This window comes from Heterodontus francisci, chromosome 22, assembly GCF_036365525.1.
Source record: "Heterodontus francisci isolate sHetFra1 chromosome 22, sHetFra1.hap1, whole genome shotgun sequence".
In the NCBI taxonomy this organism is placed as follows: domain Eukaryota; kingdom Metazoa; phylum Chordata; class Chondrichthyes; order Heterodontiformes; family Heterodontidae; genus Heterodontus; species Heterodontus francisci.
In genome coordinates this window covers 58,185,647-58,199,486 of record NC_090392.1, presented here as the reverse complement: position 1 = coordinate 58,199,486, position 13,840 = coordinate 58,185,647, and the positions used below count along the sequence as shown (strand labels likewise).

The 13,840-nt window shown below is 40.8% G+C and overlaps 2 protein-coding genes across 10 annotated transcripts in view; one reads left to right on the top strand and one right to left on the bottom strand.

Moving 5' to 3' along the window:
* LOC137381380 (sialic acid-binding Ig-like lectin 13) overlaps positions 1-13,840 on the bottom strand; it is a 213,867-nt gene that overhangs the window by 60,970 nt on the left and 139,057 nt on the right. The window lies entirely within an intron of this gene.
* LOC137381379 (cystathionine beta-synthase-like protein) overlaps positions 1-13,840 on the top strand; it is a 64,502-nt gene that overhangs the window by 48,068 nt on the left and 2,594 nt on the right. For all 5 annotated transcript variants that reach the window (XM_068053871.1, XM_068053875.1, XM_068053872.1 and 2 more), the window contains 5 exons: positions 757-862; positions 2,563-2,631; positions 6,575-6,709; positions 8,843-8,951; positions 10,280-10,364. In XM_068053871.1, coding sequence (XP_067909972.1) covers positions 757-862; positions 2,563-2,631; positions 6,575-6,709; positions 8,843-8,951; positions 10,280-10,364 — 504 coding nt within the window. The remainder of the gene's footprint in view (positions 1-756; positions 863-2,562; positions 2,632-6,574; positions 6,710-8,842; positions 8,952-10,279; positions 10,365-13,840) is intronic.

The following is a 13,840-nucleotide window of genomic DNA, read 5'->3' as shown; positions in this document are numbered from 1 at the left end:
GACTGAACATTGAGTTCAATAATTTCAGAGCATGATGGGTCCCCAATTTAATTTTATCTTCAGTTATTTTTTTCTTTTTCTTTTCTTTTTTGTGTTTATTTTATTTTAGTTTGTTCAGTTTGTTTCTACTGTGCCTACCCACTGTTTTTCCCCCATTTTTTTTCATGTTTGTGCTTGTGGCTGTTCAGTTTTCATTCCATTAACACCCTATCTGTACTAATGCTTTGTCTTTCAGCACACCATTAATATATTGTTTGCCTTTGTTCCATGACCTTCTGGTCAGCTATTCTGTGACCTTTTCCTATAAATACCTTCTCTTTTGTTATCTCTTGCCCCACCCCTGCTTTACTTGCTTAAAATCTTTTACATTTCTTATATCTGTCAGTTCTGAAGAAAGGTCACTGACCTGAAACGTTAACTGTGCTTCTCTCTCCACAAATGCAGCCAGACCTGCTGAGGTTTTTCAGCACTTTCTGTTTTTATTTCACTTTACCTCCTGGTTTGTTGCCTGTGAGAATACTTCAATATGATTGCCTGCTTGCCCTGCTTGATGACATCACTGTTGCTGGACATCTGGAGATCCCCTTGACTTGGCACCAGATTCAATCTAACATCGGGAAAGGGGAAATTCATGCCACAGAGCTCGTGAAATCTTTGTGAGCAGCTTGCTTCTCCGCTGACCACAAAGTCTGGTTCAGTGTATGACTAATATGAGCCTGTGAGTGACCTTTTGTTTCCATCTTTCTTGTTGTGTAGGTGGGAGTTCTGGTAGTGTCATGTGTGCAGCTGTGAAAGTGGCAAAGGATCTGAAAGAAGGGCAGCGCTGCGTTGTGTTGCTTCCAGACTCAGTCCGAAATTACATGTAGGTTATTAAACAATACTGAAATGATTAACTCCTCACACTGATCTACCTAACACAGAAACACTTGTAATGCCCCTGCCTTTTACCTAGGTGCATTGGTTGCTGTTCCATACACATCCAGAGCTGTTCCACACACACACATCCACTCCACTGATGCCAGCCCTGCTGTAGGATTTTAGTGACGTTTCCCTCCCCTATTCTAACCGGCCAGCAAGTGAAGCCAAAAAGAATGCTTATCTCAATAAGGCTACATGAACATCCAGAACAAATGAATGGTTCTTTAAAATTATTCATCCCTTGAGGATAGATTTCATTATTTTGAGCTTCCAGCCTTGAGTAACACAAGTTGGAAGCACACATTCTAATATTGGAGTGCAGTAGATAGTGCACCTGTACGCAGCCTGCCTGAATTTCTGACCATTTAAGTTAATACTCTGTGACCAATCTCTGTTATTTGTTCCCAGCATGAACTACTCTGTCCCAGGAGCAAAATAGCAGGAACCTACCCCTACAGTTTTTCACTACTTTCTATAGAGAGTTGCCTGACCAACAGTTGTCCAAGCGACCTGTTTGTATTTACAAGTCCAAAGTGTAGGGAGTCACAAGCGCAGAGTTATCACCACTCAGCCGTAGTCTGTTGGACCATTACTGAGAGTAGCCTATGAGCAAGATGGGAGCAGAGAAGTAGAACTTTTTGTGCAGTTGATACCAAACTTTAAGGTTGTAGGAAAAAGCAAAGAGGTCACTCAGTTTCTGGGAAGAGGGAGTTTGAGTAGGAGATTGTGCATTGACACTCCGTTTCAACTCGGGTAGCTGATGGTCCTGAACTGTCATGGAGTTTCCAGGATTTAAAGGTTAGTCTCCTGGCAAAATGACACTAGGAGATTTTCTGGTAACCCATCTGTTGCACTCCTGTAATAAAAGCAAAACACTGCGGATGCTGGAAATCTGAAATAAAAACAAGAAATGTTGGAAATACTCAGCAGGTCTGGCAGCATCTGTGGAGAGAGAAACAGATAACGTTTCAGGTCAGTGACCCTTCTCCGGAACTGAACTCCTGGAACTGCTGGTCCCATTGCATCCCTGAACGTGTATAACACTTTTGTTTCCCATATAAGATTTTGCATCAGTAAGTTGCCAACCAAGCTGGCACCCTGTGACAATCCCTGGCCCAGGGGAATGAAATCCCTACCGTGGAAATTCTCGAGCGCCTAGTTCTAGCTAAAGCTCTGTTCGCTCATCACCGCGTTATGTGTCAAGTCAAGGCTGCAGGTTTGCTTGATGGAGGCAAACATATCCTGCGATTTGTTTTCCAGGGAATCAGGTTCTCCAAGACCCAGTTCCATATGCTGCGGCTTTTCCCAGCCACACTCTCCCATTCCCATCAGCTGTGGGAAGACACATGAGGCCACTTGATATATTCAACCTGAATTAACAATGTGAATTTCAACACCGTATGGAACAACATTAATGAAACCAAAGGTGTAAAAAGGAAAAGTTATAAGGGCTGACAAAAATATTTCAATAAAAAATTAGACAACATTTTTGAAATTTAGGAAGGTTTTTGATATCAGTTTACTGTGTGCACTGATTACAGCCTATGGACAAATCATCCAGAGTTGAACTTTCTTTATGTAGATCTTGAATTTCTGAAAATTAATTATTTCTATTCATTTGTTCTTTAACCTGCGCTGATATAGGTCAAAATTTCTCAGTGACAGTTGGATGGAAGAGAAAGGGTTTCTGTGTGCGGACTGCGACCAAGAAAGGTACAGAATCAAAGTTACAAAAGCAAAATACTGCGAATGATGGAATTCTGAAATAAAAACAGAAAATGCAGGAAATACTCAGCAGTCTGGCAGCATCTTTGGACAGAGAAATAGAGTTAACGTTTCAGGTCAAAATGATGAAACGTCACTGACCTGAAATGTTAACTCTGTTTCTCTCTCCACAGATGCTGCCAGACCTGCTGAGTATTTCCAACATGTTCTGTTTTCATTACAGAATCAAGATTAACTGACTGCTTCTCCGATGTGCTGAGGTAGTAGTAATCAAAAGATTCTCCGTCTCATTTGAGGGAATGATTTTAAGCGAAGAGATTTTCTAACACAGGAATAAGTAAACTCAGAAAGCAACACCTCCAACCTTAAAATTATCGATAAATTATTTTAATTGTCAATCTGAATAAAATAGTGGTAGCTTTCCCAGTTGTAGTTCAGCCCATGTTTCCAGATGTATGTCTTCCACTAATGTGGCAATCATAAGATCATAAGAACTAAGAGCAGGAGTAGGCTGTCCGGCCCCTCGAGCCTGCTCCGCCATTCAATAAGATCATGGCTGATCTTTTCGTGGACTCCGATCCACTTACCCGCGCTCTCACCGTATCCCTTAATTCCTTTATTGTTCAAAAAGATATCTACCTTAGCTTTAAAAAGTTTACTGAAGAAGCGTCAACTACTTCACTGGGCAAGGAATTCCATAGATTAACAACCCTCTGGGTGAAGAAGTTCCTTCTTAATTCAGTCCTAAATCTGCTCCCTCTAATCTTGAGGCTATGCCCTCTTGTCCTAGCTTCACCTGCCAGTGGAAACATCCTCTCTACTTGTATCTTATCTATTCCCTTCATGATTTTATATGTTTCTATAAGATACCCCCTCATTCTTCTGAATTCGAATGAATATAATCCCAATCTACTCAGTCTCTCCTCATAAGCCAACCCCCTCAACTCCGGAATCAACCTAGTGAACCTCCTCTGCACCCTCTCCAGTGCCAGTATATCCTTTCTCAAGTAAGGAGACCAAAACTGCACACAGTACTCCAGGTGCGGCCTCACCAGTACCTTATACAGCTGCAACATAACCTCTCTGCTTTTAAACTCAATCCCTTTAGCAATGAAGGACAAAATTCCATTTGCCTTCCTAATTACTTGCTGTACCTGCAGACCAACCTTCTGCGATTCATGCACAAGGACACCCAGGTCCCTCTGCATAGCAGCATGCTGCAACTTTTTAACCATTCAAGTAATAATCCTTTTTACTGTTACTCCTACCGAAATGAATGACTTCACATTTATTAACATTGTATTCCATCTGCCAGACCTTTGCCCACTCACTCAATGTATCTATGTTCCTCTGCAAAGTTTCACAGTCATCTGCACACTTTGCTCTGCCACTCATCTTAGTGTCATCTGCAAACTTTGACAACCTACACGTGGTCCCCAACTCCAAATCATCCATATAAATTGTAAATAATTGCGGTCCCAACACCGATCCCTGAGGCACACCACTAGTGACTGATTGCCAACCAGAATTGCACTCATTTATCCCCACTCTCTGCTTCCTGTTAGTCAACCAATCCTCTATCCATGCTAATACTTTACCCCTAACACCATGCATCCTTATCTTATGCAGCAGCCTCTTGTGCGGCATCTTGTCGAAGGCCTTTTGGAAATCTAGGTACACCACATCCACAGGGTCCCCATTGTCCACCTTGCTCATAATGTCATCATAGAATTCCAAAAGATTTGTCAAGCATGACCTGCCCTTCATGAACCCATGCTGCGTTTGCCCAACGGGACAATTTCTATCGAGATGCCCTGCTATTTCTTCCTTGATAATAGACTCAAGCATCTTCCCCACTACAGAGGTTAAGCTAACCGGTCTATAATTCCCCATCTTTTGTCTACCTCCCTTTTTAAACAGTGGCGTCACATCTGCTGTTTTCCAATCAACTGGGACTACCCCAGAGTCCAGTGAATTTTGGAAAATTACCACCAGTGCATCTGCTATTTCTCCCACCATCTCTTTTAGTACCCTGGGATGCATTCCATCAGGGCCAGGAGACTTATCAATCCTTAGCTGCATTAGCTTGCCCAACACTACCTCTTCCGTAATAATGATTGTTTCCAGGTCCTCACCTACGTTCGACTCTTTGTCAATTACTGGCATGTTATTAATGTCCTCCACTGTGAAGACCGATACAAAATACCTGTTCAATGCCTTGGCCATTTCATCATATCCCATAACTAAATTCCCCTTCTCATCCTCTAAAGGACCAACGTTTACTTTAGCCACTCTTTTTCGTTTTATATATTTATTGAAACTTTTGCTATCTGTCTTTATATTCTGTGCTAGTTTTTTCTCATGTACTATCTTACTTTTCTTTATAGCTCTTTTTGTAGCTTTCTGTTGACCTTTAAAGTTTTCCCAATCTTCTAGTTTCATGCTGTTTTTGGCCACTTTGTATGCCTTCTCTTTCAATTTGATAGCCTCCCTTATTTCCTTAGACACCCATGGCAGATTACCCCTTTTCTTCCAGTCCTTCCTTTTCACTAGAATATACTTTTGCTGAGCACTTTGAAAAATTGCTTTGAAAGTCCTCCACTGCTCGTCAACTGTCCCACCATAAAATCTTTGTTTCCAGTCTACTTTAGCCAAGTCCTCCCTCATTCTATTGTAGTCCCCCTTGTTCAAGCGTAGGACCCTGGTATTGGATTTTATCTTCACACTCTCCATCTGTATTCTAAATTCAACCATACTGTGATCACTCCTTCCAAGAGGATCCCTAACTATGAGGTCATTAATTATTCCTGTCTCATTACACAGGACCAGATCTAGGATAGCTTGCTCCCTCGTCGGTTCCATTACATACTGTTCAAGAAAACTATCACGGATACACTCAACGAACTCCTCCTCAAGGCTACCCTGACTGAGCTGGTTCGACCAATCTACATGTAGATTAAAATCCCCCATGATAATTGCCGTACCATTTTTACAGGCATTAGTTATTTCTTTGTTTATTGCCCGCCCCAATGTGATGTTATTATTTGGTGGCCTATAGACTACGCCTATCAATGACTTTTTCTTCTTAGAGTTTCTAATTTCCACCCAAATGGATTCAACCTCATTCTCCATAGAACCTATATCATCTCTCAGCACCGCCCTGATGTCGTCCTTGAATATCAGAGCTACACCACCTCCCTTACCTTCCTGTCTGTCCTTCCGAATAGTCTGGTACCCCTGGATATTTAACTCCCAGTCGTGACCAACCTGTAACCATGTCTCCGTAATGGCTACCAAATCATATTCATTCGCGATGATTTGTGCCGTTAACTCATCAACCTTGTTACGAATGCTACGAGCATTCAGGTAAAGTGCCTTTATGCTAGCTTTCTTACCCTCATGATTTCCAATATCTCTAATAATAACTCCTGAGTTATCCTTCCTTTCTGCTTCTTTCATCGTCTGCCTTGAACTTAAACCCTCCTGCACACACGTTAACCTGCTGCTTACCTTTTTATTTACCATCATACTCCCTGTTGTTTTCCCTTTCCCTTCCCCCCGAGTCACTAGTTTAAAGTCCTAGAGACCACCCTATTTATCCGTTTTGCTAGAACACTGGTTCCAGATCGGTTCAGGTGGAGACCGTCCCATCGGTACAGATCCCCCCGGTTCCAAAACTGATGCCAATCAGATTATAAGGAATGGCAATAGCTGCTAAATGTTCGAAATGTGGTCATTTTAGTCAATCTTATAAACTTAGAGAAAGTCATCTGACCCAACTAAAAACTTCATATTTATGTCCATAATGAAGAATCCTAGCACGATCCAGAGACTACCAGACTGATGTGATTGGGGTGGCAGGAAGGGTTGTGGTACTTCATCTCAAGTCTTTTGCAAACTGAATTAATTTGTGGTTTGGTTTTTTTTGTAGCTGGTGGAATATACCAATCAGAGAGATGAAACTTCCCAAAGTTCTGACTGTCCTTTTCACGATCACCTGCCAGGACATTATCCAGATTCTCAAAGCGAATAACACATACAATGCAGTGGTCATTGACTCCAGTGGGTAGGTACTAGCCCAAGTGTCATTTTACGATGCAAGTTGGAATATCATACTAAGGAATAATTAATTGCATCACATACGTAGCTAAAGGATATTCAATGTGAACATAGAATAGCGGGGAGGTGGTGGCATAGTGGTATTGTCACTGGACTAGTAACCCAGAGACCCAGGGTATTGCTTTGGGGACATGGGTTCAAATCCCACCACAGCAGAAGGCGGAATTTGAATTTAATTAATAAATCTGGAATTAAAAAGCTAGTCTAATGATGGCCGTGAAACCATTGTCGATTGTTGTAAAAACCCATCTGGTTCACTAATGTCCTTTAGGGAAGGAAATCTGCTGTCCTCACCTGGTCTGGCCTACATGTGACTCCAGACCCACAGCAATGTGGTTGACTCTTACATGCCCTCTGAAATGGCCTAGCAAGCCAATCAGTTGTATCTAACTGCTAGCACTGTGGGTGTACCTACCCCACATGGACTGCAGCAGTTCAAGAAGGCAGCTCACCGCCACCTTCTCAAGGGCAATTGGGGATGGGCAATAAATGCTGGCCTGGCCAGCGATGCCCACATCCCATGAATGAATAAAAATATAAATAGAATTCACACACAAATGGACTAAAATCTTTTGTTCAGTTCCCTATCACTATATGCAACTATTTTTAAATCTTTTTTCAAATGGAAACTGTCAATAAGAAAACTATTAGGAGCCTGCAGAGTGGTTCATAAGTCATGTGAGACACTTTACAATCTGTTCAAATTGGTCATTAACCTAGAACACCATTTCGTGTTGGTTCAGAATTATATTCATTGAATAATTGAATTCGAAACAGAATATGTTGTAGCTGCAATGATGCATTCCCTTCACTGCTAAATAAAAATAACTTCCTTTTAAAAAAAAAAACATGCTTTTTGCAGCTATTTACACAACTGAGATGGTTACTTATATTTTAATTACATAAAATACCCTACTGATTTAAACACATAATTATAAAAACAGATATTTCATGGCATTATTTGCAGTTAGTCTGGTGCCTGGGCAGTTTCTGCCGGGAAGGGAATGAGTGGTCATGGGTCAAGGGCCCGCATTGACTTGAAAGGAAAATCCAGCCTTGGGACAAATTACTAGGTTAAAAACACTATACGAATGCAAGTTGTTCCTCCTGTTGAATGTTTAGTTGCTAATCTGCTTGTCCCTTTTCAACCTTTTCTCAGGTAGAAAACTCATGATGGGACTTAGAACCACTTGTAAATTTCAGGTTCCATGTCAATCACTGACAATAATGTCTGGACTGCGACCTCTGCACTTACTACATATAAATATATTATTAGCAGATATTCGATGGTGAAAAATATGTGTATGGGAAAAATTCTGCATTCCTGAGCAATTGCTAAAATGATAATGACGATCTTTCCTAATACTTTCAATCACTCAAGGCTATTATTGCAGACTGTTGTTGTCTGTTGTCTCTCCAGCTTGTGCACAACTATCTTATCACATAGCTTGCAGGACTGCAGCCAGAATTAAACTCTTCAGCACATATTCAAAATAGAAGATTGAGGCTGGTTTCTAACTTTGAGCAAAAACACAGAGCAATGCTCATATAATTTATCCTGGGAGTCCATTATACAACTGAATAAAACTATTACACTCGTTGATTGTGAAAATACCAGAGATGCCCAATGAAATTAATTCTATTGCATGCTGTTTTCCAATTCCAGTGTTCTAATTCTAATCACAGAGCACCATAAGAGCCAATTGGAAATCACCTTTAACACTCTAAGTAGTTCCATGGTGTGACTCCATACAGCTAGATTATTTCTGAATTATAAGCCTGTTGTAGACAAACTATTACTATGATCGATATTTTGGCAGTCATGTAAATGGGTAATTGTGATGCCCTGGGACTTGAGTGAGGTTTAGTCGAGTTTGGTATAGGCCATGAGGCAAAGACAGAGAGACAAAGACTGCAGCAGCTAAACATAAAGGCTTCTCCTTTTATTCTTCCTGGTTTCACTTTCCCTTTGCTGGCATGTGTGTTCTACAGCAGCCTCTAGAGAATGCAATGCACAATGCAGTTGCAATTTCAAAACACTACAACACTACAGTAATTTTTTCTTTTTACTTGTCTGCAGCATAATACTGGGTTTAGCCACTCTGGGAAATATTATGTCATCAGTTCATGACGGAAAACTGCAGCTCACTGATCCAGTGTCTAAAATCATTTACGAGCAGTTCAAAAAGGTAGGGGATTCTTCTTATAAGACGCATGTTCACTCTGCGAGGTTGGAACTTCGTTGATTTAACCTAACAGTATATTTAGGAAATCAGGATCCTTTCTGAAATAATTATTAGCTACCATTTTAATGCTGACTTATCTATCACTAGACATGGTTAGAAAATAAAATTAAGATTTAAAACTGGACACAGTTGTGACATCTGTTTCTTAAAAAAATTAGGGTAACGTCAATTCAAAGCTGTTCAATGAAAATATATCTCTTGAATGACAAATTAATGAGTCTGACTTTTATCTAAGATATTTTGGTTTCTTTCTGTGCATTAAGGTACTTGAAACGATTAATGAGATTGCCTCAATATCTGCGTAGTTATGTGCCATGTTAGAATAGGTTTACACAAAAATTACTGATAGTCCAAAGATAACTCCAGTTTTATTCTCTGATAATAGATGGCTACACTGGATGAACCATTGAGGAGTAGATCCAGCAGTTGTATAGGTGCAGCCCTGTAGACATTTGTGTTTGTGCCCCATTATTATTTTAGTGTTTTTAAATAATTTCTACTATTTTTCCACCAGGTGGAGCATATAAACAGTTATTTGGGGAAAATTTTGCTGCTGCTTTCTTCATATTAGTTTGAATATTTAAAAATTATTTTCTGCATTTCTTTGCTTACCTTTCACACATAATTGTGACATGGTAAGACATGAGACGGCTACCACTGAATCTAGGCTGGCAGTCTAAGGCTCACATTACTTGATATCCTGATATTTGAGTGTTTTTTATTGCTGCCACATTAGAGCATGGCACAGGAACACAATCACAAGTTGAAAATGTTAAATAACATTGCCTAATGACTAAACAAATTCATTTTGAGGAAATACATTGGCCATTTTTATTTTGTGCTTTATTACTCCGGCAACTTAAAACATAGCCTTTTCTTCAACTGAGTATATTTTCATTGGGCTACTCTAATTCATTCTATCTAAGGAAAGCTGAGGACCTTCTTGTCCAGTTTTCCCTTCTCCTTACAATCTATACAACTCAATTACCTAATCAATACACCTTCAATTATCCTTACATTTTCAGGTAGTTGAAAATCTGTGATGGGTGTTCACTATCAATATTATTGTTACTCAATAAGTTAATTTAACAGTTCACGTAGCAAAGTCTATCATCTGCAGAAAAATAGTGCTTACAAAATACAAGAGAAGCCTTTCCTCATTTTAATTTTGTACTAAAAGTAGCTGAAAAGATTCTGACTTGTCACAACTTCAAATTGAATCATAATACTCAATACACCGCCTCTGTTTAACGATTTGTGTTCTTTGATAGGTGAATTTAAATGACACTCTTGGAACAATCTCTCGGACTTTGGCGCTGAATCACTTTGTCTTAATTGTTCATGAACAAATTCACTGTAAGTCATGGCTGGTTTCATTCAGCTGGTTATAAATACAGCCATAGGAATCATTGCATAACAAATGTGTCTAAATAGCACACAGGTTATGAAGTTCAGGCCAGGGGTAAAGTGATGTCCCATTATTCGATTCTCTTGAAATCGTGTAGTAAATCTATCAGTTGGAAAACTTTGTCAATGCAGAAATATTAGACTAATTAAAAACGTATTTACTTCTGTCTTACAGGCAATGGGCTTTTAAAATTAAAATTAAAATTTAAAATTAAAACCGTACGCAGATCGCTGCAGGTCAAACCATTATACCCTCCCGACCAAAAGGAATATTTTATGGGAAATGAAAGGGGAACAAAAGCATTTCTATGTCCAGTAAATAAGCTTCATTTCATAACTTCGTCTTTCTGAACATTTTTATATACAACCTAAAGAGAGCAATGGGCACATGACTGTCAGAATTTGGATCCAGTGGCAATGAGAAGCAACACCCTCTGCAGGAAAGGCAGAACCCTGGGCATCAGAAGGGCACAGGAGAGGAAGGCAATGGAGGCCATACCCTCAACACAGGATCAGCTGCCAAGGATGGAGCTACCTGGAGATGACCGAGACCCAGTGCCACAGGAGACTGCAACTCTCCAAGCAGATGGTCACTGACATCTATGCCCTTGTCACCGATGACCTCGCACCTTGTGCAACCAGTCGCTGTGGCCTGCCAGTGGATGTTAAAGTTACTGTGGCCTTGAACTTCTTCACTTCTGGCTCACTGGTCACTGATGCCCTCTTTGCCAGAGCTGGGCAGCACATTCATCTAACAACAGACACGACCTCACAGGGGCAGAGGGCATTCAGTTTCATCTCCATTGCTGAATTCCCCAGGTACAGGGCATCATCGATTTCACCCATGTGAGCATCAAGGCACCCAGTGACCGGCCAGTGAGATCCATCAACAGGAAGGGCTTTGACTCTCACAACATCCAACCAGTTTGCGACCACAACAAAAGTTTCCTCCATGTATGTGCTCACTTTCCTTGCAGTTGCCATGACTCCTTCATCCTCTGCCAGTCCAGGCCACCTCAGATCTTCACTCCAACCCTCAAAGTGTGTGGATGGATCCTCGGGGGCAAGGGAACTCCCTTGAAGAGATGGCTATTGACCTTTTTACTGGTACCCCAGAGGCGATATAATCAATGTCACTTGCTCAGTTGGACAACCATTGAGAAGGCCATTGAGTGTTTGACGATGCAATTCTCATGCCTGGACCGTTCAGGTGGTTCCCTCCAATACCCACCTGCAAGGGTCTCTGTCATTGTGGTTGTCTGTTGTGGTGTCCATAACATGGCCCACAGAGAGGTGGGGACCTTGAAGATGAGGAGGCCCTGGAAGGATACAGCTAATTGAAGGAGGACCAGGAGCAGGAGGTGAGAAAAGAGGAGGAAGAGGATGTGGAGAGATATGACCATGAACCGAGAGGTACCCCGCTGCATAACGAGGTGGCCTCCTCCTGCCATCCTTTGGGAAGACGACCTCCCTCCTCTCCCTCATGGCCTCCAGCATTAGATCCAGATTGGCATCAAAGAAGTGAAGGGGATCCCTGCCCCGGGTGCCAGTCTTCCAGGTCCCCTATGACATCTTGCTTCCCTCTGGTGCAGTGGAAGGCTTTGGAATGAAGTGTAGATCTCTCTCAGGACAACAGCAGCCTTAGTGATTGCTGCCAGGGGGAGGCTAAATCAGTCCGACACTTCATCTGATCCACTTCCATTTTCCCCCACTAGCTCTAAGTAAACAGGAAACCCATTTCCGTATCAATTAAGGGCTTCTCCCCGCGGACATTTTAACTTTAATCAGTTACCCACCAGTGCCGTGTTTCTGACCCGAAACCAAACTGTGCTGTTGTTTCCAATCTCTAACGAAAATTCAGCCCTATTGATTGAACCTAGGAACTTTCTGATCAAGGTGGCTAGCAGTCCACACCCCTCAGTATACTTACACAATATCCATTGCATGGCTTTCTAAAGTTTAAAAGAAAACATGAAATTGACAAATTGGAAATAATTTTTTCACATTATTTATTCCTAATTTTTGTACTGGACTAATTAAATGTATAATGCCATTTTCAAATTACCATCTCTGTTTCTCATAATCCCAAATCTATGATCGAGTGAAACTGCCAATTTAATACCAATTAATGTTGGTTTATATGCAATTCTGTGCTGTGCATTCGTACCAACTAGTAACTTGGATAAGTCCACCCAAACTCGTTTTAGTTTAAGAACCTTATATCTGGGAGCTTCAAACTCAACAGTCTTGAATGGATTTTAATCCCGGGCTCAGCTGTGACAAACATCCTAACCCGTAGTGTGACCCAGTTCCCTTGGTGGCTTCTTAATGATTCAAATAGAACTTTTTAATGGCTGAACTTTAGTCAAATATTGAGTGAACATTGGAATATGAGTATAGGGGGAAATGAATGCCTAAATAAGGCTTCTCGTAACCTCTCATTCATCATCATAAATTGTATTTTACCAAGGCATGATTGGTTTTCACTTATGATACAGTACCATTTTGAATTCTGTATGATAAATATTATTTGGGTATCGTGGAATCACTGAGAGTTTCTGCTATGGTAGAAGTTAAATTAATTTCCTCTTGAAACCATCACATGTCCACTCCAGATTTTTTCTTAGATTTCTTTTATAGTATTCTTGCTTATTTTTCTTTAGACAAGAGTCCAAAATAAAAACAAAATGGCTTTGACAAAAGTGACAGAATTAAGGTTAGAATATGTTGGAAACTGCCAATTCTGGATCAGAGGTGAAGGCCACTGAAGAAAGAAAAGGGATCTCATCTGCCAGTTAAAAACTGATACGGAAATGGTTTAATGGAAAAATGCACCTCATGGTGTTGTACAAAGCCATACACATCAAAATGTACGGGTTTAGTTCCTGATCTATGCTATGTTAGCTGACCTCAGTGAAGTCAGGGTACTATAGCTGACCTCAGTGTACCTGGACTGGGGAAGCAAAAGAAATTGATGAGAATTCCCATTCCTGATTGCTGTGCAGTGACTCCGACTAGAAAGGATGCATGTTGTGTAAGAAAATAAGATTCAGCTGTGACACTCTGTATTGACAAATAGTCTGCTGTCACTCACTGGTTCAGCTCATATAAGAACAGGCACTTGAGTGAATTACCAAAGGCTTGTCAGTTCATGTGGAATGATACCTTGAGGAAGAGAGAAAATTGGAGGGAAAAGTAGTGATACTGGCAGAAGTCACCCACCCATCCTCTTGGCAGAGAACGGGCTAAGAAAATCACTTCAGTAATAAGAGAGGAAATAATGAGAAGTAAACAGGCAATCAAGACTTTATGGGCAGAATTAAGAAATAGAAAATGATTTAAGACTGTTAAGGGATCTATGTATAGGCCTGTTGCTGGCAGCTGTGAAGTGGTAGTTTGTTTTCTGCAGCAATATGTCCTAGACA